Genomic DNA, 25402 nt, shown 5'->3' on the forward strand with positions numbered 1-25402 from the left:
CTATTTTGAATGAAATTATTATATGCTGCAATGTCTAGTCACTGTACACCCAAATGTGAAGTTTTTTAACAAATATTTTCATTACTTTTTAAAAATACATAAAGTTTGACTTTCATTTATATATATATATTTTTTTAGGAAAACAACACAAAAGTATCCTCCACCTTTAAAAACTCAGCCTCAGAGCTGCTCACACAAACCACAACTTACTGCTAATATATATAACTCCCTAAATGGAAGTGGCATTAAATCATTAATCTGGAGTGTGTTACCCACTGACACCCACAGTTTCTCCTGAGGTCAGGCTGAAGTGGAAAAGGACAGAAAGATGGATGAGAGGAGAAAGAAGTTGTTTAATGCTGAGGGGCTGATGGACAGGCTGCAGAGAGGAGGAGTTCAGGTTTTTCTCCACTCACACAGGCGTGAATTCACCCTCTGTGACACTGTGGGAGTGAGAGCCAGTGTGCTTAGCCTTTATTTATTCAAGGTTCTTGGAAAAGTCAGTAGCAAGGCTTAATGTTCTGACATCTGTGAGTACAGCCGTGCTGCTCACCTTGTGACCATAAAGGAATAAGTCTATAAACTGCAGCCAAAGCCACAACATCTCATTTTTACATTTCTATATCTACAAGAGCAAATAAACAAAACATAAAGAGCAAATAAGACAAGTTTGGAGCTGTCACCAATTCTCACATTAGTCTACTTCCTGGAGTTATCCATATAAAGTGTCCTCCTAACGCTGCTTGACTAATCTGCAGCTTCCCGTTTCTGCTTGTGTGTGTGAGCTCCCTTTTATTGCCCCAGTAAAGGTAAACCTCAGACACTCCTGGGGTTTCAAACGTCAACACATCCTGCCTTGTTTAAACCGGAGCGAGCTGAATGTTTTGAAGCATTAAGAGTCAATATTTCTCCGAGACACGCCGGGCGGCTCACAGTGGAGCTCTGTGTGCAGGACAAGGTGTCCATTGAGGGCGGTGATGTGGGGGCTCGGGGTCGGCTGCTGGTTTTGGGGGTTAAGAGCTGCTGGAAACCACTGCAGGCCTCACTCAGAGACAGTCAGGGATTAATGGAAGTCCTTTACTGAGACGTTTCTTTAACATATAGTCAAACCCCTGCCGGCCTGAGAGGAACTGCACATTCAAGACCATTTCTGTAAGATCTAAAACTGTTGTTCTGTTCTCCTGTGTGCTTGTAGGACAAATGAATTGACAAAACACAACCGTGTCTCTCAAATATAACAATACACACACTCTGACACACACAGCGCGACATCCCCAGCCACTCACAGAGTAAAGTTTGCTCTGCACAAACAGGAATGCTTTGCTCCCCCCAGCTCCTCCACACACACATACACACACCCCTTTACTCCGACCCGCCTCTCACCCCCCACCGTCCGCTCTGCACACACTCCGGTCAGCGTGCCACTGTGTGCCGATGTGTAACAGCTCCTCTCAGACCCTCTTTTCTTTCTCTCTCTCACCATGTGAAGCTTTGTGAATCTGTGCTGCTGCTTCCAGTCGGATCATCGCTTCGGTGATGGTGGAGAAGTAAGTTTGTTTTTCTGTTTGCTGTGCATGTTTGGTGCAGTTGTTCCTGCCCTTGTCTCTCTTTGCTTCTCTTCTATAGGCTCAGTTCTCCTTTAATGATGTATAACATGACCTTTAACCTCTCCCTCCTCCCTTTTTAATCCCATCCTCGGCTCTTCCTCTTCCTCAGCTTGCGGAGGGTTAATTTAAAACTGAAATTAGGATGTAGGTGATTTGTGAAAGGGAAGCAGGGGAAAGAAACAACAACCTAGAGCAGAAACCATGTTTTCAATCATAATTTTTTTTCATTTATACCTTTGATTTAAGACTTATTTGGTTTCTCTGACATCTTGTTTGTTCTTTTCTCATCTGCTCTTAAATTAGTAAAGCTCAGTTTCCTTTAGCCTCATTTTCCCTGTAGATCTTTTGAAGAGAAGCAGCTGCTTCTTTGCAGATTAAACGGAAAAAATGCATTTACATTCTCCTTTTCCTTCTCGGATGAATGCTCTTCAGGGTAATAGGATCAAAACTTACTCACAGATATTTACAGATTAATCATCTTTGTGGTATTTGAAGTGTTGGTCATTACCGTAAGTACCGTAAATTCTGACATTTAAGGAGATACCGCCAAGAATTTCTGATTTGCATGATATCAGTTTATTTTCTGATGCTACAGGAATTAAACTGATTAACTTAAATACTTTTAGTTTATATACTTTCAGCAACCTTATTTCTCTGCAGAGATAGTTTTCCTTTTATCGTCCTCCTCTTGACAAAATCCTCCATGTGCACCAGGCGGATATTCAAAGAGAAAAGAAGCTCATGTGACTTCAATCTTGGACCCGTTCCTTTATTTCCCGGAGCTCTGACCCAGTTCGCCCGGCTGATATCATCCACCCACAATTTGTACGCAGGTCATGTGACAGCAGGTGGTCCTGCTGCACTGAGTTTAGGAGGTGACACCTTTAGATCTCATCAGTTAGGTGCCGAAATAGATGCATGCGTTCGTTTTTGTAGGAAGTTAAACTTGACTTTGCAATCACATTTGAGCTGACATAACTTTAATTTATCTGCAGAAGTTTGGTGCAGAAATTCACCCAGGGTAAAGTCTCAGATGTTTTCAGTCACCTGCCGTGGTGGCGTTGTTTTCCTGAATGCAGAAGAAACAGAGTCGATGATGGAGGAATAGAAGAGGACAGAGAGGAAGAGAGGGATGGGTGCAGCTGTGAGCCTCTTTAGGATTCCTGCACCCTACCTCCTCTCTCCGGAGCCAAACCGGCATCATTAGGTTTGGCAAATTACCCGGGCGGCCATTGTGGCGCGGCCATGGCACGTTAGTGTGTCTTTTTAACTGTGGCTAAACTCAGTCCATTCACTTGTAAAAGAGAGCAGCCATTGGCAGATAGTTGGCAGGTCGCACAGAGAGGCCATTCACCCCGTAGGAAGGAGCTGAGAACACTGCCTCGGAAATGGTCCTCCCTGAATATTTTGATGGAGAGACTCTGGATGCCCTCTCAGTGCAACCAACAAATCTCCATCAACTGACTACGTCTGAAATCTATATCACTGCTCCTCAAAGGTTCACTTTCTGGAAGCAAGACAGAGTTTTGAGGGATTTTCTTTCACAGCTTGTGTTTGTGAATCCGAGTGAGGAATCTCAGGTTTTCTGTGCGGGGAGGAGGAGGAGGGTGTTTCTTTCTTTTAATGATATCTGGATGAAGTCCAAGAACAAGAGAGTTCAGACAAGAGGCTGATACACAAAGGTCAGATGCTGTACTCGCTTCTTTTATTCCTGGTGCCATGGAGGAACAAATTACAGAGCGTCTGAATGAGGGAATAATTACTGGCAATTAATTTCCCTGTCATATATCACCTCAGAGAAGAGGGTTCATCTTGACTTAGTGGAGCTTAATAATGAAGGAATGCCTTTGTTTTTAAAACAAAGGTCGGCTCTTACATATTTTAAAACTCTGAATAAGTAAGAGACAAAGAGTTTGGATCTGCTCCACTTGTTCCAGTTGTCAGCAGTGAAACAGGCCATTGTCTAGATTGTGATAATTTGATAAACCTGATTGGCAAAGACAGCCTGATGTGCTGGATGAATAATTTATGTCTAAAGGTAAATAAAGGGAGAGCGCTCTGTTCTGTGTTTCTCTGACAGCTCTTCAAACAGACTCTCCAGCCGTTAAACCGAGTCTGCGTTTCGTCCGAGCGCGGCCTCACGTGACGGGCAGAGGCAGGAGTGAGGAGGATTAGTCTGGAGGAAAAATCACACGGCAAACAGAGCCGTGAGAGGAGATCAAAAATACACCTGTCAGATATCAGTTTATTGACGCAGAGAAACCACGTTTTTAACTTCACACTTGGCCGTAAATCCTCAGCAGAACTGGTCGTCTGTGGAGGTCACATGTTCCCACCGTGGTTTTTTTTCCTCCCACAGTCCAAACACACTCAGGTCACATGAATCAGAGACTGTGTTTCTAATCTCTGGAAGCTTTAATCTGTTTTTTCCAACACATGCAGCTACATGAGGGAATGACTGTTCCTACACACTCCTGGCACCAGAAAAACAACAAGCAGGGATGTGTGAGAGCTTTCACTTCCTACTTCCTGACTTCCCGTCAACACTGGCTCATAAATCTTACCAACAAAGAAACAGCTGACTTCTTAACGCCTTTAGACTCTTGAACAAAATACCCCAAACCCTTTGTGGACTACAGATGTCATTTATCATGAAATTCTGACAGAACAGTCCCGAGCTTTGCTGCCAGGAGATGTTTATCTTCTTGATGGAGGTGGAGGTGGATGTTTAGTTTATAGAAGCATTGAAATCGCTTTCACTTTATTGATTTAACCTCAGCAGCACCCGCGGTGTCACAGCTGATAAAGAACTCGTCCGTACAGGTTGTTTGGAGAGCTCTCTTTGTGCCGGTCACAGAGCGAGTATCTGCATCCTTATATTCCTCCTGCCCCTGGAGAATCTGACTGACGTCTCCTGCGTCGGTCTGAAAAGATAAATCCCAGAACACAAGGCCCTCTCACCGGCCCGCCTTTGCAGGGCGAGAGGAGCGTTGGCACAGAACAAAAGCAAGGCCAGCAGTGGAGGCTCGGCTCCTGTCGCTTCATTAAGCAGCAAAAACCTCTGCTTCACTCACATTCAGTCGTCCTGGAGAGCAGGAGACAGGCTCACATTCAGCTGCGCGGGAAGCAGCTGCAGAAAAAACACTTTATCAGCCAGAGGATGAAGAAGAAGAAGACATAGATTTATCATTTTAAAACGTTAACGTCTGTGATTCATAGACATCATATTTCCCTGCTTTCTTCTTCTGTTTCATGTCACCTGCTCGGTCAGAGAGCTTTCCCCGTGTCCTGACCCCTCAGCCTGCACTAATCATCATCGTATCGCCGCCTCCGAGCAGATTTGATGAACATAAACGGATTCTGATGTTGACACAAAGACCCCTCATGGGGCTCACAGCTCAAAGTTCACACCCCCGTGTTTGGCTGCCGGCCCGGCCCGTCTCTGAATGGCTCTCCTCAGTCATAAAGATTTCTGTTGACGGCGCCCTCGGTCTCAGAAGCGGCCTCAGAGAGATTGGCGGCTCGGACCTTTTGAGGTGAATTAGCCGTGACCGAGTCGTGCTGACACGACAGCCTGAGCAGACAGACGGAGACAGAGAGGAAAAACGTTCAGTGAAAGATGTTTTTGTATAATTTACCTGCAGAACATCTGATCCTGCTGCATCTCCTCTTCTCCAGGTGTTTCCTGAGGACCTAACAGAGGACTGGATGTTGTTGTAGCTATGGTAACATCAGGCTGGGGGGCGCGGGCTCTCTCCCCCTGCGGCCTCGTACTGGTCGTCCTCTCATCCGTGTGTCTGTCCCAGCAGCCGCAGGTCAAACCTGCAGACTGCAGCAGGAAGGAGCATCCTGTCTTTTCATACCAAGGTGAGCAAACTCCTCAAAGTTCCTGAAACTAAAGATGAGCAATGTTTTCATTCCTCCTTCCTTCCTCCAGCGTTAAGGCCGTGGATGTCAGAGTTCTCCCGTCGAGGAGCCAAGGATTTCTCCCAGCTGGCTCTGGACCTGAGCAGAAACCAGATTGTTGTGGGAGCGAGGTGAAACTCCTGAACCAGACGATGTTTACACCTTTTTGATTAGAGTGTTGAATCCTGACTAACATGGAGAATCTCTTTCTCAGAAACTTCCTCTTCAGGCTGAGTTTGAGCAACGCCTCGCTCATACAGGTAACTCTTTGATCTCTAACCCTCTCACACCAAACCTCGCCTGTGCTGAGGACGTTAAACCTCTCCTTTTTCCTCCCAAGGAGACAGAGTGGTCGCCTGATGAAGAAACAAAGCGCTCGTGTCAGAGCAAAGGGAAGACTGAGGTCAGGGTAACCCAGTTTGTGTTAACTCGATCTGGATGACACATGAGTCAAAGAGGCTGATGCTGATGTTTGTTTCTCTGCAGGAGGAGTGTCAGAACTACATCCGGGTGTTGCTGATAAGTGGGACAACACTCTTCACATGTGGGACGAACGCTTTCACCCCTGTGTGCATCACCAGGCAGGTTGGTAACCAAGTCTGACAAGTATTAAACTGTGCTTTTTGTGCGAGCTTCATCCCTTTCCTCTCTCAGATCAGCGACATGAGCCAGGTGTTGGACTCTGTAAACGGCGTGGCTCGCTGTCCGTACGACCCACGACACAACTCCACCGCCATGGTCACAGAGCGAGGCGAGCTGTACGCAGCAACAGTGATCGACTTCTCAGGACGTGACCCTGTGATCTACAGGAGTCTGGGCAACATGCCGCCGTTACGCACTGCGCAGTACAACTCCAAATGGCTCAACGGTAATAAAACAACCCTGGTTTGTTTGTCTGATCTTCTTGTGTCTGTTTACGTCATGTTTTCTGTATTTTTCATCCTCAGAGCCTCATTTTGTGTCCGTGTACGAGATCGGCCGCTTCGCCTACTTCTTCCTGAGAGAAACGGCGGTGGAGAACGACTGTGGGAAGATGGTGGTTTCCCGTGTGGCCCGAGTTTGTAAAAACGACATGGGCGGACGTTTTCTGCTTGAGGACACATGGACCACCTTCATGAAAGCTCGACTGAACTGCTCCCGCTCTGGAGAAATCCCGTTTTACTTCAACGAGCTGCAGAGCACGTTTTACCTCCCGGAGCAGGACCTGATCTACGGCATCTTCACCACGAACGTGTAAGTGACGATACCTGACGGCATCCTCTGATATTTTGCTAATATCTAACCATGATCCTCCTTTCCTGTAGGAACAGCATCTCAGCGTCTGCTATCTGTGCGTTCAACCTGAGCTCCATCACTCAGGCCTTTAACGGACCGTTTCGCTACCAGGAGAACCCTCGCACCGCCTGGCTCGCCACGCCAAACCCTATACCCAACTTTCAGGTACAGTGTCCACAATCATGTAAAATTTGCAGAATCACACTAAAAACAAACTTTGACTCTAACTCCTCTTCCTGGTTGCTCAGTGTGGGACTCTGGAGGAGGGAGGCCCTGGAGGAAACCTCACAGAGCGCAGCCTCCAGGACGCACAGAGACTCTTCCTCATGAACGACGTGGTCCAGCCGGTGACCATCAACCCTCTGTTCACCCAGGACAACCTGCGCTTCTCCAAACTGGTGGTGGACGTGGTGGAGGGCCGGGACAGACTCTACCATGTCATGTACATCGGCACAGGTGAGAATAATAATAAAAATAATTTAAAAAATTAAAATAAAATAATAATTAAAATAAATAAATAAATAAATAAATAAATAAAAATAATAATAATAATAATAAAGTAAAATAATAATAATAATGATGATAATAATACAAAAAATTTAAAAAAGTAAAAGAAAGTAAAAGAAAAAAAAAATTAAAAATCATCATAATAATAAAGTAAAATAATAATAATAAAAAAACATAATAAAGTAAAATAATAAAGTAAAAGAAAAAAAAAAATTAAAAATAATAATAATAATAATAATAAAGTAAAATAAAGTAAAAGACATAAAATAATAATAATGATAATCATGATAATAATAAAATAATAAAGTAAAAAAATATTATTATAATATAATAATATTAATAGCAACAATTATAATTATAGTAATGAATGTATTTATTATAAAAATAAAAAAATATTTCTCTATAAATTTTTTTTATTTTTGTACATTCAATAATTTAACTGTCTCTATATTCTATTTTACAGATTTCAATTCTGTATTGTTTGTCTTGTTTATTGTTGCACCAACACACTAAGTCAAAATCCTTGTATGTGCAAAACTTGATTCTGATTCAGAATATATTAATATAACATAGAAGAAGTAAATAAAAGGATGGATGGACTTAAATTGGTGGGAAATAAAAGATAAGAGAAAGGCTAAAAGACAGTAAAGCAAAACCAAAGACGGGAGGGAGGAGACAGGAGAATGCTTTGGAGCTGTAACATTGTAATTTTAAAACGCTGATCTCATCCAATCAGAATATGGCACCATCATGAAGGCTCTTGCCACAACCAACAAAAACCTCTATGGCTGCTACCTGGAGGAGCTCAGGATCCTCCCTGAAGGCAGAATCGCACCAATCAAGAGCCTGAGACTCCTCCGCAGTGACAGGTCTCTGTTTGTGGGGCTCGACGACAGACTGGTGAAGATCCCCTTAGAGCGCTGCTCCAGCTATCCAGCTCAAAGGTAAGACGCTTGAACCAGCAACTCCAGTGTGCAGCTCACTTCTGCTGCTGGGATCAAAGATTTTCATGCATGCACAACACAGTATTTCCAGTTTGACCAAGTCTTTGCTCTCGTCTCAGTCACTGTTTGGAAGCACGGGACCCGTACTGCGGCTGGGACCTCAAACAGAAGCGCTGCACCACCATCGAAGAGAGCTCCAACGTGAACCACTGGATCCAGAACATCACAGAGTGCCCGGTAAGACACAGTCGCTCAATCTGCAGGAGCTGACTTTAAAAAGTTTCTTCATCTTTAAAAGGAAGTTTAAATCCTTTTACAGATGAGGAATCTGACACAAGACGGCGGATTCGGTCCTTGGGCTCCATGGACAATATGTAACCACGACGATGGCGAGGGCTCTGTCAGCAGCTGCATGTGTCGCTCCCGCTCATGTGACGGGCCTGTGGCGAGGTGTGGAGGCGTGGAGTGTAAGGGATCGACTATCCAGGTGGCGAACTGTTCCAGGTACATGGAGATAAAGATAATTTTCATATGTTGTTTTTTTAAGATGATAAGATGTCTTAAATCAGGGTCTTTGCTGCGTTTTCTCCCTCAGGAACGGCGGCTGGACTCCTTGGTCTTCATGGGGTCAGTGCAGCAGCAGCTGTGGGATTGGGTTCGAAGTGAGGCAGCGGTCCTGCAACAACCCCTCACCTCGCCACGGAGGCCGGATCTGTGTTGGTCAGGGTCGAGAGGAGAGGTGAGGAGGAATATCTAAACACTTTTGAAATGTTTCTGGAAACATCAGCAGTTTGTGGAGGGAGCTCAGTGTCTGTGTCTGTCTGTGTTTCCAGGCTGTGCAATGATAAGAAGCCCTGTCCCCTGCCTGTGTCGTGGACACTGTGGGGCCCCTGGGCTCACTGCAGCGCTGAGTGCGGAGGCGGAGTCCACTCCAGGACGAGAACCTGTGAGAACGGCAACACCTGCCCTGGATGTTCAGTGGTACAGCTTTGCTTGTGTGTTTTACATAGTTTCACCTCCTGTTGTTAAACCTGCAGTTTGATAACATCTGCGTCATGCTAACGACTTTTTCAGGAGTATAAGGCCTGTAACCTGGAGGCCTGCCCTGAGGTGCGCCGTAACACCCCCTGGACCCCCTGGATACCCTTTAACGTCAGCCATGACGGGTCCAGGCAGGAGCAGAGGTTCAGGTACACCTGTAGAGCCCTGCTGCCTGATCCTCAGCAGCTCCAGCTGGGCAAGAAGAAGCTGGAGACTCGGTTCTGCCCCAACGACGGGACTGGAGCCTGTCAGACTGACGGTGAGTGTCCAAACCTGCTGAAACAAGGAGCAAATTATACATAAATAATGTATTTGATATGTATCTTTGCTGTGTTTTGCAGCTCTGGTCGAAGGCTTGGTGAAGACAAGTGGTCAAACTCTGTCTCAGCCTCAAGGTGTGCGCTGGGGATCATGGGAAACGTGGTCCACCTGTTCGCAGCAGTGTTCCAAAGGCTTCAGGACGAGGAAACGCAGCTGCATGAACGCAGAGGGCCGGACTAACCCCAGTGCCTGTGTGGGGTCACCGGTGGAGTACCAGGACTGTAACACGCAGCCCTGTGCAGGTAAAAGACGCACGCAGCAGTGAGAGCAGCAACAGCAGCAGGTATGGATTTTAATCATTTTGTTGTTCCAGTGAATGGAGCCTGGTCGTGTTGGTCCTCCTGGTCGCCCTGCTCCTCCAGCTGTGGAGGAGGACACTACCAGAGGACTCGGACCTGCAGTAACCCTCCTCCTGCAAGTGGAGGAGACATCTGCATCGGCCTGCACACTGAAGAGGCGCTGTGTAACACACATGCATGTGAAGGTACGACATATACAGCTAAAACTGCAGCTAACACAAAAAATGAGAGTTAACAGAACAACATAAGAAAGCGCTTTTCTCCATCTTTGGTCGTCAGGTTGGGGAGAGTGGACGAGCTGGGGGGACTGTGACGATGAAGGTCTGCAGCACCGCACTCGACACTGTGGCGAGGATCAGGAAGCAGAGTCGGGTCTCTGTCAGGGGAACATCACACAGTCCCGGCCCTGCCAGCCTCACGAGGTGCCCGGTAAGCACACGGGGGGTTTTATAAGCTCATTCTGCAGCAGGTTTGCTGTGTGCTGTAAATTTTCTGCAGACTGTTGCTGATGCAAAGTGGAAAAAAACCCAGTCAGAGTCATACAAAGGTTTAATCAGACGCAGTAGATGCTGACGCGTTGCCTCAGGAGAATTAAAAAGATGAATTAATGGAGGTGTCAGCGGAGGAGAACAATGGAGCCTTTTTGGAAATTAACTTGTCTGTTTGATCTTTGGAAGTGATTTTACCTCACTGTGTTTTTGTCTCTTCTTTGTCTTTTTTAGTTATTTTACCAGGACAGGAGAACCAGAGCTGTGGGAGTGAGTAAATCTAATTACCTCTTCACAATAAATACAACTCCTTCCTTGTGCAAACGCTGTATTGTTGTCCTAAACCTGCATCAGATGATCAGGAGTGCAGTGCATGCTCAGGCGTAATCAAAATCAACAATCTACGAGCTGTCAATCTCTGGAGCAAAAATCAGAGGTTAAGGTGTCTCCTCCTCTCTGTTTCAGCCTTCACTCTGTTCCAGTTGATAGCCGTGGGTTTGACCAGTTTCTTTGCAGCAGCATTACTCTCAGCGCTCACCTACTCCTACTGCCACCACCTGAACCGTCCGTCTGCAGAGTCCGCCGTCATCCACCCCAGCACCCCAAACCACCTGACCTACAACAAGCAGGGGAACGCCACGCCAAAGAACGAGAAGTACATCCCCATGGAGTTCAAGGTGAGCAGACATCTGTCCCTCTGCAGCTCCACTCTCCTGTTTTCACTTTCATCACCTCAAACTTTCTTTGTCTCCATCCTACAGACGCTCAACAAGAACAACCTCCACGTCAACGACGAGACGTGCAACCACTTCCCCTCGCCGCTGCCGCCCACCAACATGTTCACGACCACTTACTACCCGCCCAGCCTGAGCAAGTACGACTTCCACCCGGACTCCCCCTGCAGGACCTACCTGCACAGCTGAGAGGAGTCCACACTCTGAACACAAAAACCACACCTGAATTTTTTAGACTCTGCTGAAAGTTTGAGAGCCAACACCTAAAAAACTACATCTCAAAATCCTCTTTTAACCTTCATCCAGAAACAGTTTGTCAGAAAAATTCACCTCAACGTGACGTTGTTGTCTCTCGAAGAACATTTTAAATTCAGACTTTTTACAAATCTGCATCTTCCTGCAGTTACTTCAGCTTCTGTTCAGCCTCTTCCTTCTCATTGGATAATGTTTAAATCTTTTTGCTCCATAAGACAGAGACGTAGACTCAGAGGAGACATGTACTGTGAAACTGAGACTCCCATGATACAGACTCAGTGTGCTTTAATCACACCAGAAAAAACAACACTGAAGAGGACACGTTGACTCACCTCACTTTGTACTGTACACTGTTTAAAAGCATGTTGATTTTACTTCGAAATGTTTCAACTTTGTAAAAAATAACGGGCATTTTCTTCTCATTCACTCTTCTTTTTTTCTGATGTTGCTGCACAAAGGTTTTTGTTCAGAAACCACCAAATATTCTGCAGCGAAACTTGTAAATATCAGAGTCTCACACCAGAACAGAGATGCTTTCAATGTGTGTTTAACAGCATGTTTCACTGTGATGGTTTTAAGGATGGTTGGGCCACACTTTTAGGGACGCTAAATGACAACAAGAACAAACAAGTTGTAGAAATACTGAGGCGTTTTTTTTCCAGTCTCACCTTGGATTTCTTCCTCTCACAGGCTAAAACTAAGAATCGTGGAGGAATCAGATATATGGAAAGCCAAAGCCGTGAGACAGGGAGAGCATCAGTGAGAGTGTGACAGGTAAAATCAGACGCAGCATGAACAGAGGGTGAGGTGGAGGGTAGGCAGGCTAATGCAGGCTGAGCACACCACTCCACTGTTGTGATTAAAAACAGGAGTTTCTCACCTTTAAATATGATGTAGCATGAAAACAAGAGCAGATACGATGTGTAAGAGTGATTGCATGCACTGACATTCTAACACAGATTTTAGCACATTTGTGTAAATTGTACAAAAATGTTTGTATTTATATTTCCCACATTCTTGAAACTGTAGTTTCTAAGAAGAATTTTGTCAATTTGTCCCTGAATTCATTTGTTTTTAGTCCACACGGACGCCTGTTGATGTGAATTTGACTGAACACTGCCTTTTTGGACACTCAAAAACCTTTGGTACTCTATATTTTTGTATAATGCGCACTGTAAAAAAAGACAAATAAATACATTTTGGTGCCATTGTTTTGCTAAGACCTGGAAAAACTCAAAGACTGCACAAACAAGAAGACAGGACGTACCAGTGACTTCTCTCTCTCTCAGTGTCCCTTATGTCTTTAATAATTCATCATCAGGGGAGAAGAAAGCCGCGCAGGTGAGTCACTAAGAGCTCGATCTCCTCCACTTTTTCTTTACATCATGTTTATGATGTTCCCTTTTCATGTCTTCAGGTTAAAAGATCAAAACTATTGAATAATTGATGCTAAAGGAGAACCTGGTGGAGGAACAGCAGCTGAGTCAGTCTCACGTCCTCGACACGCAGAACTCTGATCACCTTGAGGCAGGTATTCTGTGCTCACATGTTCACAAGGATGCTAACAGACAGGTGGAACAGGTAGTTTGTAATGTCTCATCAGACAGCAGGAACCCAGATATAGAAATCAAACCAGGCCCTTTTGATTACTGGTGTTTATTTTTACTTAACAGCTCCACAGTTCGGACAGTACAGCGTCACCAAAATAGACGACACTCCTGCACTTGTGCCCTACATTTTGCCATTAGCAGCTTGAAAAACTGGGGCTGAACTTCTTAAATATTAAACACAACGTATAGAATCCACTTCCATTTTTAAAAGGCCGGCATGTTTCCTTAAATACCAAGATCATCCTGTTCCCTTCATGCTTAAAGAAACAGGATTTATAAAATTTTAAAAACAGTATTCGTTGCAAAAATATGAAACACAGGACAGTAGATAGAGCAGGAAACACGATGTAGAGAGTGATGCTGTGGAAGACACCGCCACCTGCACCCACTCTGTAAACATCCTGAGAGATGTGTTGGTATCTGCTGCTATCTGCTGGACAAAGTAAGAAACAACATCATGCTTTATTACTGCAGCAAATTACTAAGATTAAGTGTTCACTGCTTTAAAAATTAGGAGTAGTCTTTCAAATGGCTGCCAAATAAAACCACCACACCTAAAGAGCACATACAAATGGAAAAACTGAGATTTCTCTGTTTAGTTGAATTAAGGATGATGGGTAATGAGGGCAGAATCCTGCGATCTGATTGGCTGGGAGAGTCATCTAAGCACCACATGTTATTTAAATTGCAAAAGCAAGTGTACTTTTTATTTATGTTTGTTTGTTTTTACAGTATCCTCTTTCATTTTTAGAGCATGTTGCCCAAAATATTTCCTCTCACTGTCTAAAACATCTTCTTTCTTCCCTCTTCAACCTCTCAGGATTAATTAACCCCCCTCTGGTGTTGAAAGTAGTTCCTTCCGTCATTCAGCATCAGCTGCTTTTGAGTGGTGCGAGCGGCAGCAGTGTGCCTGCATCCAGCGCGCGGCAGGACTGCACATCTGTCTCCAGGACAGCCGAGGGAAGCAGCCGAGGGAAGCAGCAGAGGCTCGCCAGCGCTCATGCTTTGCAGTGTGGCGTGAAACTGGAGCACGCAGCCCGGAACCCGCAACCCCTCCGCTGGGCTGGACCGGAGCAGCCCGCCCTCTGGACCGATGTCCTGGCCGAAATGTCCCGGCACATCTACATCAGGAACAAGATCGGAGAGGGCATCCAGGCGCCCATTTTTCAGGTGAAAAACTTCTTTTTAAGAATTCAGGTTTAGAGCTCACTGATTGTAAAAGTTTTGAATATTACTCCACCTTATTGAATTTTTATGTCAAGTCAACCTTTCACTACAAAACTCTTCTTTTTTACATCCCATCCTGCTGAAATACTCACATTTTGCCTCCTGTGCTGTGCTAAGTTAACACTACTTTATGCAAACTTTTACAAACAGTTTCATCTCAGACTTTTTTGAGTCATTCTTGAGCAGTGAGCAAAGTTTCTAAATGCTGCAGCTCTCTTTAAAATGTTGTTACAGGTGCCTTTTTAAAACAGTGAGCTGATAATTACCTTGATTGGAAATCAGAGGCTACATTCTGATATAAATAGCAGCGTATTCATAGACTTGGCTAACTTTACCCATCAGAGCTCCTCTTGGCTTTGAAATGAGACACAGCGGAGAGATGGTGACCCAGATTGATGGCCCTGTTTTATGAAATTCAGGGAAGTAGGTTTTAGACGGTGACATTGTCATTAACTCTGGAGACTTGATCAGAAGTGGGGCGAATCACTGGCAGATAATTAATTTAGCTCCCTGGAGGTGCTGTTATATTTGGACTGTTAGGAGGAGATGAAGAAAGGAAGTCAGGAGGGGTAGAGGAAAGTTAGTTCTGCTGGTTGAGATCGTGTTTTTCTCCTCCCAGGTGAATCGAGGGACTTATTCCAGGAGGAGCCGACTGAAGAGATCTGATGGGAGCACCACCTCCACCAGCTTCATCCTCAGACAGGTGCTAACATCACACTTCCTGTGCTGTGAAACACAAAACATGAAATAAGCAGTGGGCAAGGGAAAGAAAACATCCCGACAATTTTCCTCCCGTCATTATTCCCTCCACCACTAGAGGTCACCTTTGTGCTCGGTTCCTGCTGAAAGCACCTGATTTCTTCTGCTCGGGCTCTAAATGAACGATACGTCATCACACGCTTCAGGGAGGGGGGTTTGGCTTCACTTTTCAACAGCGGTAGAAAGTGGAGACATGTCATCTGTCTTTATACGCCGTCAGAGGGTGTAACGAGTAGAAAAATACCTCAAATGATCCAAGGATCCAGTTTAATGACACTAAGCATCTTTTAGACCTGAGTATTTAGATTTAGATATAAGCATGTGATCCTTGTTTTGGTGTTTTTTTCCACTTTAAGATGCAGCTTTAATATGAATTATTCTCAGATCCCCATTTTAAAATACACCACCATTTTATAAATTCATGGATCCAACCTCTCACCGTGCATCAGATCCAATCCAGCGTGCGTCTGCCGACTCCCTGCACCTTCAGAGGATAAAAAAAGGCAGAGTGAGGACAGGAGGTAAGAGGGAAATGGAGGATGCTGCTCCCCTCTTTTACTCCTCCATCCCCCTCCCCCGTTTCCTTGCTGCCTCTTCGCACTCATCCAAGCTGAGTGGACAGCCAGCCAGCCAATGAGCTCGCTGCACATTGGCTCTGTCATCAGGCTTGGATATTGAGGAAGGATCTGCTGCCCCTACTGCTGCTACTGCTGCTGCTGCCTCTGCTTCATTGTGTGTGTGTGTGTGTGTGATGAATAAAATGCCAGCGTTGGGTTACCTCCAGGGAGAGCCTCCTCGGTCTATAATGTGAGCCAGCAGCGCAGCAGCAGCGCCGTGCGATCAGGGAGAAGCTGCATCCATCAGGCCTCCGGAGGACCAGGCGTGATCCAACGGGAGGAGAGACCTTTTTTTTTTTTTTTTTAAGGAATTATTCATCTCTGCTGTGGAGAGACGGGATTGTCGTCATCTCCCCCATCCATCCTTTTTTTTTCTCAGCGGAGCCCCCTCCTTCCTCCTCCGCCTCCTCCACTCTCGTTTTTTTTTCCCCCTCGTTCTTCTAGAGGTGCTCGTTGGATTATCAAACCTCCATGTATGACAATTTGTACCTGCATGGATTTGAAGACTCGGAGGCGGTGAGTGTTTTGGATGTGTGTGTATGAGTTCCTGCTGCACACACACACACATTTTGGAGGCCTTTTTGATGGGCTGGCCAGCAGGATAGTGTAGCGTGATCGTGGGTTATGCTTGGCTGAAAGGGGGTTGGGTGGGTGGGTGTTGGTGTGTGCGTAAAGGCAGGGGTGCACATTAGGCAGATGGCTTCTGATGTGTGACATTCACACAGTTTCTCTAAATATACACCCCAATTATTTTGTGTTTCGGCTGATCTCTGACCAACCAGAGCTGAGGAGCCATTTCTCCCACTGTAGAGAAAGAGGGAGCCGTGACTCAAAGAGGACAGAAAGATTTTAATCATCCATGTCTCCCCTCCGGCTTGTAACACGGCCACTCTTGCCACATTTCTACATTTACCCTCCTGCAAAAACAAGCCTTTACATCTCTATGTCCTATAGGGTGGCAGAAACATGCATCATGATGTCATTAAGTGGATTTGATGTTGATGAGTCACATGCTGAAGCTACTCCATTGGTTAATAGCTGGGATGCTACAGTACAGTATGAAAGCATCCACACAGAAATGTAGTTCGGATGACTCACTTGAAGGATTTTTCAGAAATGGAGTCTGAGGGTAGAAAAACCTTTACTACAGGAGAGTACACTTTGTTTGTTTGCATGATTATGAGTGTGTGTAGTGTCAGCTGTGCTTTCACACAAACTTAGTTGAGCTGTAAGAAGCGTATGTGCCTTAAATTTCAATCCCACAAAATGTAGAATTATGAACTACATTTCCCATAATTCCTCACATTTCACCATTAGACCCTCTTTGTGTTTTGTGAAATGATTCATCCTCTTTTTTGTAGGGATGACGCTGCTGACATCACTGTGACATCATTAGGCTTATTTTTCAGGATTTGTCAAAGCGCTCTGCAGGAGAAATTATACAAGAGTTATCATTTCCTGATTCATGCTCCTCTCACTTATAGACGCCAAAATATAGAGAGAGTTTCAGAGAGCTGGATCCTTCACTTCGTCTTCTGCTCCTTCTTGGAAATCCTACAAGCTTTGCTCAAAGTCAGGACCTTTTTAATTTAACCAAATGTTGCACTTTGTGATTAAATGAACACGATCCAGGAGAGGAGTTTGCTGAAGTCAGGCCTCACTCACCGCTAGCCTGTTAAAAAGAAAAACGCTTAGCTGTGATGACTGGCGTGATTGATCTCCTCGAGTCTAGTGGTCTTCTTTAATTGGATCATCGTTAAAGCCTGATTACTTGATGAACATGGCAGAAGTAAGCGCTCGTTCCAGACGTGTCCCAGCAGAAATAAAGGCTTCAACCTCATTTCAGTCACATCTGTCGTCCCAGGTGCAGCGTGTTTCTGCAAACGCCTTACAGAAGCAGTTTGTATCCTCAGCTTTTACAACTCCACTCACCCCTCCATGTGTGTGTGTGTGTGCTTTCTGTTTGCAGGGCTCAGCTGATTCCTACACTAGCAGACCATCAGACTCAGATGTCTCTCTGGAGGAGGAGCGGGACGTGCAGGCTCAGGTCCAGAGCCAGAGCCCCAGCCAGAGCCAAGGACCGGGACAGAGCCGCCAGGAGAGGGAGCAGCAGGCCACCATTCAACTGGAGAGAGCCAAGGTAGCCGAATCAGACACGACTGAGCCAGAAAAATGTCTGTTTTCTGTCTTCATACTGCAAAATCTCACTGCATGCTTTAATATTTGTGTTTCTATCCTCCAGTCTAAACCTGTGGCCTTTGCTGTGAGGACAAACGTCAGCTACTGCGGCGCTCTGGATGAAGACGTCCCCGTTCCAGCCACAGCCATCTCCTTTGACGCTAAGGATTTCCTCCACATAAAAGAGGCGAGTGGTGATTAGGTTTTTATGCAACAGAAATTCAAAGTCTGCACCAATATTTGACACTTGCACCTTTTGTTGGTTTTAATTATTAGAATTAAAAAAAATGCACAAAGAAAAGGTGCTCAACAGTTTATTTAAGATAAATTGAAACAGGATTATGTAAACAACAGCTTCTCCCTGACGCCCACCGAAGGTCTGTTCATAAAGGTTTAAACACGACACCAACTGTGTGGAGAAGTTTTTATTAAAAAAAACTGTGAAAGTCGAACCTGCTGATGAAAATATTCTCCATCCTCTCCGTGTTTTTGTTCCCTCTTTGTCTTATCGCCTTCAGAAGTTCAACAATGACTGGTGGATAGGTCGATTAGTGAAGGAGGGCTGTGAAATCGGCTTCATCCCGAGTCCTCTGAAGCTCGAGAACATCCGGCTCCAGCAGGAGCAAAAGAGAGGACGAGTCCAAGGGTAAGTGGCAGACGAACACTCTCACACTCAGCTAATGCTACATTAACATCAATTCAAACAGGGTGAAGTGTTTCCCTGCTTCTCTTTTAGAGAAGTGTTGAAGGTGTCCTGGCTGTTTTTATGAGTCTTTTTTTATTTTGGGTGCACAACTCAAATTAGTGAGAGGTAAAACTGTTTATGACACCATTTCCAACCAGCAGATGGCGCTATCTACCCATAAATCCCTTTGTTGCTTCCCACTCTTAGATGAAACATTTTGCTAATTCCCTTTTAGATTACAACCTGATATCAGTGAACTCGTGGATGCTTGTAAAAAAAAAATGGCTCAAATTTGCTTCTTTTTTGATGAGTTTTCCCTCCATTCGGACAGTTCTCCTCGTACTGTACTCCTGCGCATAATGTGTCTTGAAGGTTCAGCCAAGCAGAGTTTCTACAGTAGCTCACATGCACGTCCCCTGAGCGTCGTGGTGAAGTTTAATCTAAGAGGACAGGAGTCTCAGAGCTCGGCTTTCTGAGCTCCACACACAGGGAGAGGCGTCTACTGTAACTGAAGGACAGGGGCAGAGAGTCGCAGGCTTTCAGGGATGTTTGTTTTTAAAGAGCACTGACTGACTGTTAATCCCTCTCTTCCTCCATGTTTCACACCTTTCCTCTGCAGTGAATGCTTCGTTTATCTTTCATTTTCCACATTAATACCAAGGTGTGTTTGTGTCTTTCTTTATCCCCTCTTGTCTCTTTCAGTAAGTCTGGAGGGAACTCTTCTTCCAGTGTAGAGGATGAGGTCTCGGCCTCTATCCGCCCCCTCATTTCCTCGGCAGGTGAGAGCATCAGTCAGGGGGCGGGGCTTCTGGGATCCAGCTGTCAGATTAGAGCCGACATACGTAGACAGAATAAGCCTCTCAAGCCTTCCCGTGTCTCTGCATAGAGCTTAAGTTCACTGCGTAGACTTGTTGGTACATTTTCCCATGATCCTCCTCTTCCTCCAGTTGAGGACTGCAGGCGCTCTGAGAGTGGAGCTTACAACAGTGAAGACTTTGAACCCCCCTGAACTGCACTCATGTGACTTTGTGAATATAACTTTAGGACAATAGAAACACTTTTCACACTTTTGACATGCCGGTTATCCTGATAGGTTTCATTTTCTCTCACAAGTTTTTGAAGCATGTTTGGTTTTTTTTAAGACGACGTTTCCTCTAACGTCAGCATCTGACGGCTCTCTCACTGTGTTCTCTCCCTCCTGCAGGAAAGCAGAAACAGAAAGTGGTAAGTTTGGTGACGGTAAAACTCACTCATGTTTCATTCACTGGACTTTTGCTGCTTCCATCATCAGATTTTCAGCATCTAATCAAAGAAAAACTTAAGCCTCTCATTAAAAAAAACATCATCATTTGCTTCCTTCTCCATCGAGTCATCTCTGAATCCAGCTCATCTGATCGGGATTCAGGGTCAGCTGACGCAGCGCTTCATTTCAGCTGTCTGCTCTGAGTGTGAAATCACGTTAAGGCTCAGCTCAGCTGATTGTTTGTGTTTGTGTAAACAGACGGAGCACATCCCCCCGTACGACGTGGTTCCCTCCATGAGGCCTGTGGTCCTGGTGGGACCCTCGCTGAAGGGTTATGAGGTGAAGAAACCACTTTCTTGTTTTTATCATCATCCTGATCTGATTTAATTCTTGATAAAAAAGGAGTGACGAATGTTTTTCTTCCCTGCAGGTAACAGACATGATGCAGAAAGCACTGTTTGACTTCCTCAAGCACAGATTTGATGGCAGGTAAGAACAATCTGAGCTGTAATCTTCTTGCTAAAGCACGTATTTCAGATTTATTCATCAAAAACTTTCTTCTTGTTTCTAATTTCCTCACAGGATATCGATCACACGAGTCACAGCAGACATATCTTTAGCAAAGAGGTCCGTTCTCAACAACCCGAGCAAGAGAGCCATCATCGAACGCTCCAACACTCGCTCCAGCTTAGGTAAGAAGAGAGGCGTAGCTTCTTAATCCTGTGTTTGTGTGATTGTGTTGTTGATGTGTTTGTGTCCACTTCAGCTGAGGTTCAGAGTGAGATCGAGAGGATCTTCGAGTTGGCACGCTCCCTGCAGCTCGTGGTCCTGGACGCTGACACCATCAACCACCCGGCCCAGCTTCTCAAAACCTCGCTGGCTCCCATCATCGTTCACGTCAAAGTCTCCTCGCCAAAGGTGATACATAAAACCAAATCTAACTCTCTGCAATGATCACAGTTTACCTTCAACATCTCATCTCTTGTGTCTGTCTGTGGAGTTTATTCACACTCCTAATGTGAAGCTGTTAGCATAAAAAGAGTAATCTGAGGATTCACAGCTCGGAGAACAAAGACGTGCTAAAGGTAACTGCAAGCCTTGTGTTTACCCTCCACTGGTGCTGCAGGAGAATCACAGAGCTGGCTTTAACAAGCAGCATGAAATAGAGAGCTGGAGAGACACTCACTGTCATGCTCGGTCTCTAATAAAGTGTGTGCAGTCAGTTGATCTGAAGTACACAAGGGCACCTTGCATGGAGGATGCTGCACCGCTTCCCTTAAAAGTGAGTCACATGGTCATCGGGTGACTTTCACGCTTGTTTTACACCAAACCCTCAGAGCATGCAACAGAGGCACAATACTGGAGAATCAGCAGCATCAGCTGTGAAATATTATTATTATTATTATTATCATTAAAGCACTGAGTCTGGAGAGCTTAAAGAGGGGTAAAAGTTGAAATGAAGGGTCAGAAAGTTCAGGGTTCATCTTGTAAAACTGTTCCAAAATGCATGTTGTGTTTTTTTTCTCTTTTTTGCTTCATCATCTTTTTCCTCACATCCTCCAGGTCCTACAGAGGTTAGTGAAGTCCAGAGGAAAGTCCCAGAGCAAACACCTGAATGTGCAGCTGGTGGCCGCTGACAAACTGGCCCAGTGTCCTCCAGTAAGTCATCGTTCAGTCAGCCTGAAACGATCCTGAGTTTCACCAAGAATCTGTTTACAATCAGCCGTTTCTCCTCCCTCTCCTCCCTCCTCCTTTGACCATCTGCCATCAGGAAATGTTTGACATCATCCTGGACGAGAACCAGCTGGAGGACGCCTGCGAGCATCTCGCTGAATACCTCGAGGCCTACTGGAAGGCGACCCACACCTCGATGGCTACACCTCTGAACCCCCTGCTGGGACGCAACCTGGGCCCCACCACGCTCACCCCCTACCCCACCAGCATCTCTGGACTGCAGGTACACACACTCCACATCTTGGATTGTTTATGCTTAAAAGCTAATCGGAGCGTCTTACGTTTGGTGTTTTAGCTCTCTGATTGGTCGTTTCTGCCTCGTGTCTTCAGCAGAGCCAAAGAATGCGACAGAGCAACCACACGGGAGACCACTCCACTCCCAATGAACGACGCAACCTGATGACGTCAGACGAAAACTACCACAACGAGCGGGCGCACAAGGGACGTAACCGTATGTCCTCTGGCTCGCAGCACAGCCGAGAGCAGCAGGACCCCTACCAGGACTACCAGGACCCCTATCAGGATGCATACAAGCCACATCGTAACCGCAGCTCACCGGGCAGCTACAGCCATGACTCCCGGCACCGGCTCTGAGCCTGATTCCCTCATCACTCGGAATACATCGGGCCTGATCCCCCCCTTAAAAAAAAAACGCTGCAACCGAGCCAAGTTGGTCCCAAATTGTACCTGTTTTGTTCTTTGTTATTTTTATCTGTAAAATCCAACACAACCATAATTTGGTTTCAATTCGTCTCCCAGGGCAACTTCCTTTGGACAGCGTGAGTATATGACGGGCTCAGGATGCCAACATGTACTAACGCTGCTCCTTATGTTTCTGTTTCTGGGACCGGTTGGGATTGTAAAGCGTTGAAAACTCAGCAGACGTGCAGTGCAGACTGTCTCAGCTGCAGAAGCCAATCATGTCTAGCGTAGAGGTGGTGATGGGCTTTTTTATGCCTGGATCATCGCACCAGGTTTGAAAGGAAGTCCACTGCACACAGACTGCTGCAGGCTGCCCGGGCCATGTATAGATCCTCTCAACATTTAGCTTATTGCATGCCGATAGATGATCAATCCGCATCATTGATATTTTGTACCCAGCATCCTGGAGGAGGTGTAGATACGGAGGTCGTGTGCAGAAGAAATCCGGCTGCTAGTTTTGAAAACTGGTGCTTCACATTCCCAAACTGTTTCTGCTTTGATTTGACGTCACTTTTTTGAGCACGGCCAGCTTTTCTGTAGCATTGCTTTAGGATTTAATTTGACCCTCACCGTCATGAGTGGGAACTGAGTGTGATGATGCTGGGATCAGACCTCGGTTAGGAGAAGGCAATACGGCTTCTGTTCTCCACAGGGAGCACTTAGAAAGTTAGAGGAGGCTGTGACAGAAAAATATGGGAAATGTGTTTTTAAAGGTTTTGGATGTTCTGCATAAGGATGACTAGATCTTTAGTTTGAGATGGTGCAAATATTATTTTGAAAATCAAAGCTCCTTCCAGTATTTTTCGAGTCTAAAAGCATCCAAAATGTGACACAGCAGCATCAGGTGCATCATCCCTTCCTCTGTGTCGCTGGCATGTTGTCCTGACTGCAGAGCATGCTCCCTCCAAACCTTCAACACAACACGACTGAGCTCAAGACGACGTTTGTAAAACTACAGGGCGCCTTTGGTTAAAAAAGAAAAAGAGAAGAAAAGATGTCCTAAATTATCAACTCCTGTAACGTCACACCCTGAAACAGAACAATGAGGAAACTGTGGAGGATTTTCAGTCAATTGCATGACTAAAAAATGGATGATTGCAGCTTCTATGACTTCAGAATTATGTGAAAGGTAGAAAGAAATAACTGTCAAACAGTTATAACCCCTGTCCTTAGCTTCATGGGTCAGCAAACATTTTTCCTTGAATGGAAACACAAATCTCTTTCTTTAAAGGCATGCTGTCGTTTTAAGAAGCTTTACATTTCCTCTAACTTCCAGATTATCGCGTGATTACGACTTAAAATACTCCCAGAATGAAAGCTATATCAGCTATTTCTCGTCACATTTTAAAAGTGTTTCTCTTGCAAAATATTGGTCTTCCATGTGACGTGAATCAGGCCCTCAGAGTTAAAATGACGGTCACGTCTCCCCAATAGATGACGCTTTCGCTTTCTTAACATTAAATTAAAAAGAAATGTCTTTGTGAAAACTCCTTTAAATCGCGCACTATCAAAGAAAAGGTCTTCCATATTTTGTAGCCTCTTAACTCACAGAAAAAGTTTTGTAGTGTAGGAACTCCCCTCCTGCTTCCTGGTCTGTGCGACTCTAAATGGGACCATAATTAACTAGATGAACTTCTTGCTGTAACGAACACAAACTGGTTAGGAAAATGTTTACTGAGAGGATAAATCACCTGAGAAGGAGGAACATGTACTTCCTCTCCTGCAGCCATACGTTGTTTTGCACTTTTTGTCTTTTACTTTCTGTGGTCATCTACTTCCACTCTCCTTGCATGGGCTCTGAATGTAAACGTTGAGGTGCAGAACCGTCCGATGTGCGCTTATAGTCTGGATTATTTTATCAGTTGTTGTGGAAACTCGTCAGGAGGATCTCTCCCAAACTGGAGCTTCTTAAACCGTCTGTGTTCAAGTCTTTGGAGAGTAGACACAAATACCGTCCTATATAACAGATACTCCACCGTCATGGAGAATTTCTCAGCCTGACACAGATTCAAAATGTCTTAAATTGACCTGATTACAGGAAGCCCTCACTATGTCTCTTGGAAACAACTTCCAGCCTGTTTTTATGTTGAACATGTTTCCCCAAAGCAGCTCTTATTGGATAGAAAATATGCTGCTTCCTCTCAAAAGACGACTTTGTTTGGATGCAGGTGAAACAATAGTGAAATGATGTACAGCACAAAAGAAAAGTTGGTTTTTAAGTAACTTTCCGACAATGTGAATCAAAGTGAAAGTGCACACATGATCTGAAATCCCCGGTTACTTCTTTTCGGATGAAGTTAAAGTGTCAAAGGTGCATAATGCTACTGTTTACAAGCTCGCTTCTCTGTCTCATTCTGCCCCATAGCATAAATCCCATTGGTTGATTGAACAGGGAGCCATTTTTCCATTCAAAATCAAGCCAACCAATGTTGAGCTGGGCTGCTTGAGACAATCAGACGGGATTTCCGAAGTCGTGGGTATTACACAAAAACAAGAAAACACTCACAAACTCAAAAACTGTTTGCTTCCTTCGATTTTTTGCTTTACAAAGTTAATTTTTAACCTTGATGTGACCTGGGAAGGATGTGACAAAGTGTTGGGCCCTCAAGAAGAAAAGACATGACAATAAAAATAAAGTGTAAAGATAGCAACTTGTTTGGCCCCAATGCTCTGTCTGAAATTCCAGATCATAAAAGGATTTTCTCTGTTAAAATGTAAAACAAAAGAAGCAAAATATTTATTCCAGTAGAAGAAGTAATAGATGATTTGCTGGCGATTATTTTTATATCAAATCTCTGTACATAATGTCTTTGAGAGATGCTATTTGCTGTATACATGTTGCTAAAATGAGACGACAAAGACGACCCACGTGGGAGCAACAGCGAGGTCCAGCATTCAAAGTTTCAGTAATGTGCAATACAAAACGGCATGCTGTTTTAAAATGAGGAACTTCACGTACTGTACTATGCAACCGCAAACTGTGTACATCGCTTCATGCTGTGGCTTCGACATCCACCCTTTTCCAAACAACGGCTCCATCCGGACGTTCGACGGATTTTTTGTGTTGATATTTTGTTTCCTGTGGACGATGAAAACCTAAGCGGTTAATGCGGTATTGCATGCATGATATACCATTCTAATTTATAAGAAGGAAATAAAGAAAAATACATGAAATTAGAGGTGGTTGTGTTTAAAGACGCTCTAAAGTGACTTTTCTTTTTTTTTTTTTAGAATAAAAGCAGTTGGAAAGATGGCTTAAGGATGGTTTTT

At 44.9% G+C, this 25402-nt stretch overlaps 2 protein-coding genes and 1 long non-coding RNA gene across 6 annotated transcripts; 2 read left to right on the top strand and 1 right to left on the bottom strand.

Annotated features, from left to right (window-relative positions):
* Positions 1-1416: 1416 nt before the first annotated feature.
* On the top strand, positions 1417-12593 carry LOC141785990 (semaphorin-5B-like). Its single transcript, XM_074664668.1, has 22 exons — positions 1417-1547; positions 5286-5474; positions 5545-5644; positions 5728-5773; positions 5854-5916; positions 6000-6098; positions 6168-6381; positions 6461-6746; positions 6818-6953; positions 7037-7244; positions 8032-8239; positions 8359-8476; positions 8559-8743; positions 8835-8978; positions 9073-9220; positions 9314-9539; positions 9622-9843; positions 9915-10085; positions 10180-10329; positions 10623-10658; positions 10854-11065; positions 11150-12593. The coding sequence occupies exons 2-22, from the start codon at positions 5330-5332 to the stop codon at positions 11309-11311; spliced, it is 3279 nt and encodes a 1092-aa protein (XP_074520769.1). The 5' UTR covers positions 1417-1547; positions 5286-5329; the 3' UTR covers positions 11312-12593.
* Positions 12594-13203: 610 nt separating this feature from the next.
* On the bottom strand, positions 13204-16069 carry LOC141785994 (uncharacterized). The gene is made up of 3 exons (XR_012597601.1): positions 15752-16069; positions 15413-15457; positions 13204-14940 (listed from the first exon to the last, which is right to left on the bottom strand). It is a non-coding gene; the product is annotated as an uncharacterized LOC141785994 (long non-coding RNA).
* On the top strand, positions 13910-25309 carry LOC141785992 (voltage-dependent L-type calcium channel subunit beta-4-like). Of its 4 annotated transcripts, none has more exons than XM_074664674.1 (14): positions 13910-14157; positions 14834-14917; positions 17560-17730; positions 17833-17955; positions 18287-18414; positions 19156-19232; positions 19658-19677; positions 19955-20035; positions 20127-20185; positions 20279-20388; positions 20463-20614; positions 21260-21355; positions 21468-21653; positions 21761-25309. In XM_074664674.1, exons 1-14 carry the CDS (start codon positions 14095-14097, stop codon positions 22022-22024), a joined length of 1614 nt encoding a protein of 537 aa, XP_074520775.1. In that variant the 5' UTR covers positions 13910-14094; the 3' UTR covers positions 22025-25309. The 4 variants fall into 4 exon arrangements, with proteins under 4 accessions (XP_074520775.1, XP_074520772.1, XP_074520774.1 ...); XM_074664671.1 differs by having other exon boundaries at positions 13980-14157; positions 21764-25309; XM_074664673.1 differs by lacking the exons at positions 13910-14157; positions 14834-14917 and adding an exon at positions 15611-16106 and having other exon boundaries at positions 21764-25309.
* The last annotated feature ends 93 nt before the right edge of the window (positions 25310-25402 follow it).

This window comes from Halichoeres trimaculatus, unplaced genomic scaffold (genome assembly GCF_033239565.1).
Source record: "Halichoeres trimaculatus isolate MK-OKI-2021-1 unplaced genomic scaffold, fHalTri1.1 fHalTri1_scaffold_24, whole genome shotgun sequence".
Lineage (NCBI taxonomy): Eukaryota > Metazoa > Chordata > Actinopteri > Labriformes > Labridae > Halichoeres > Halichoeres trimaculatus.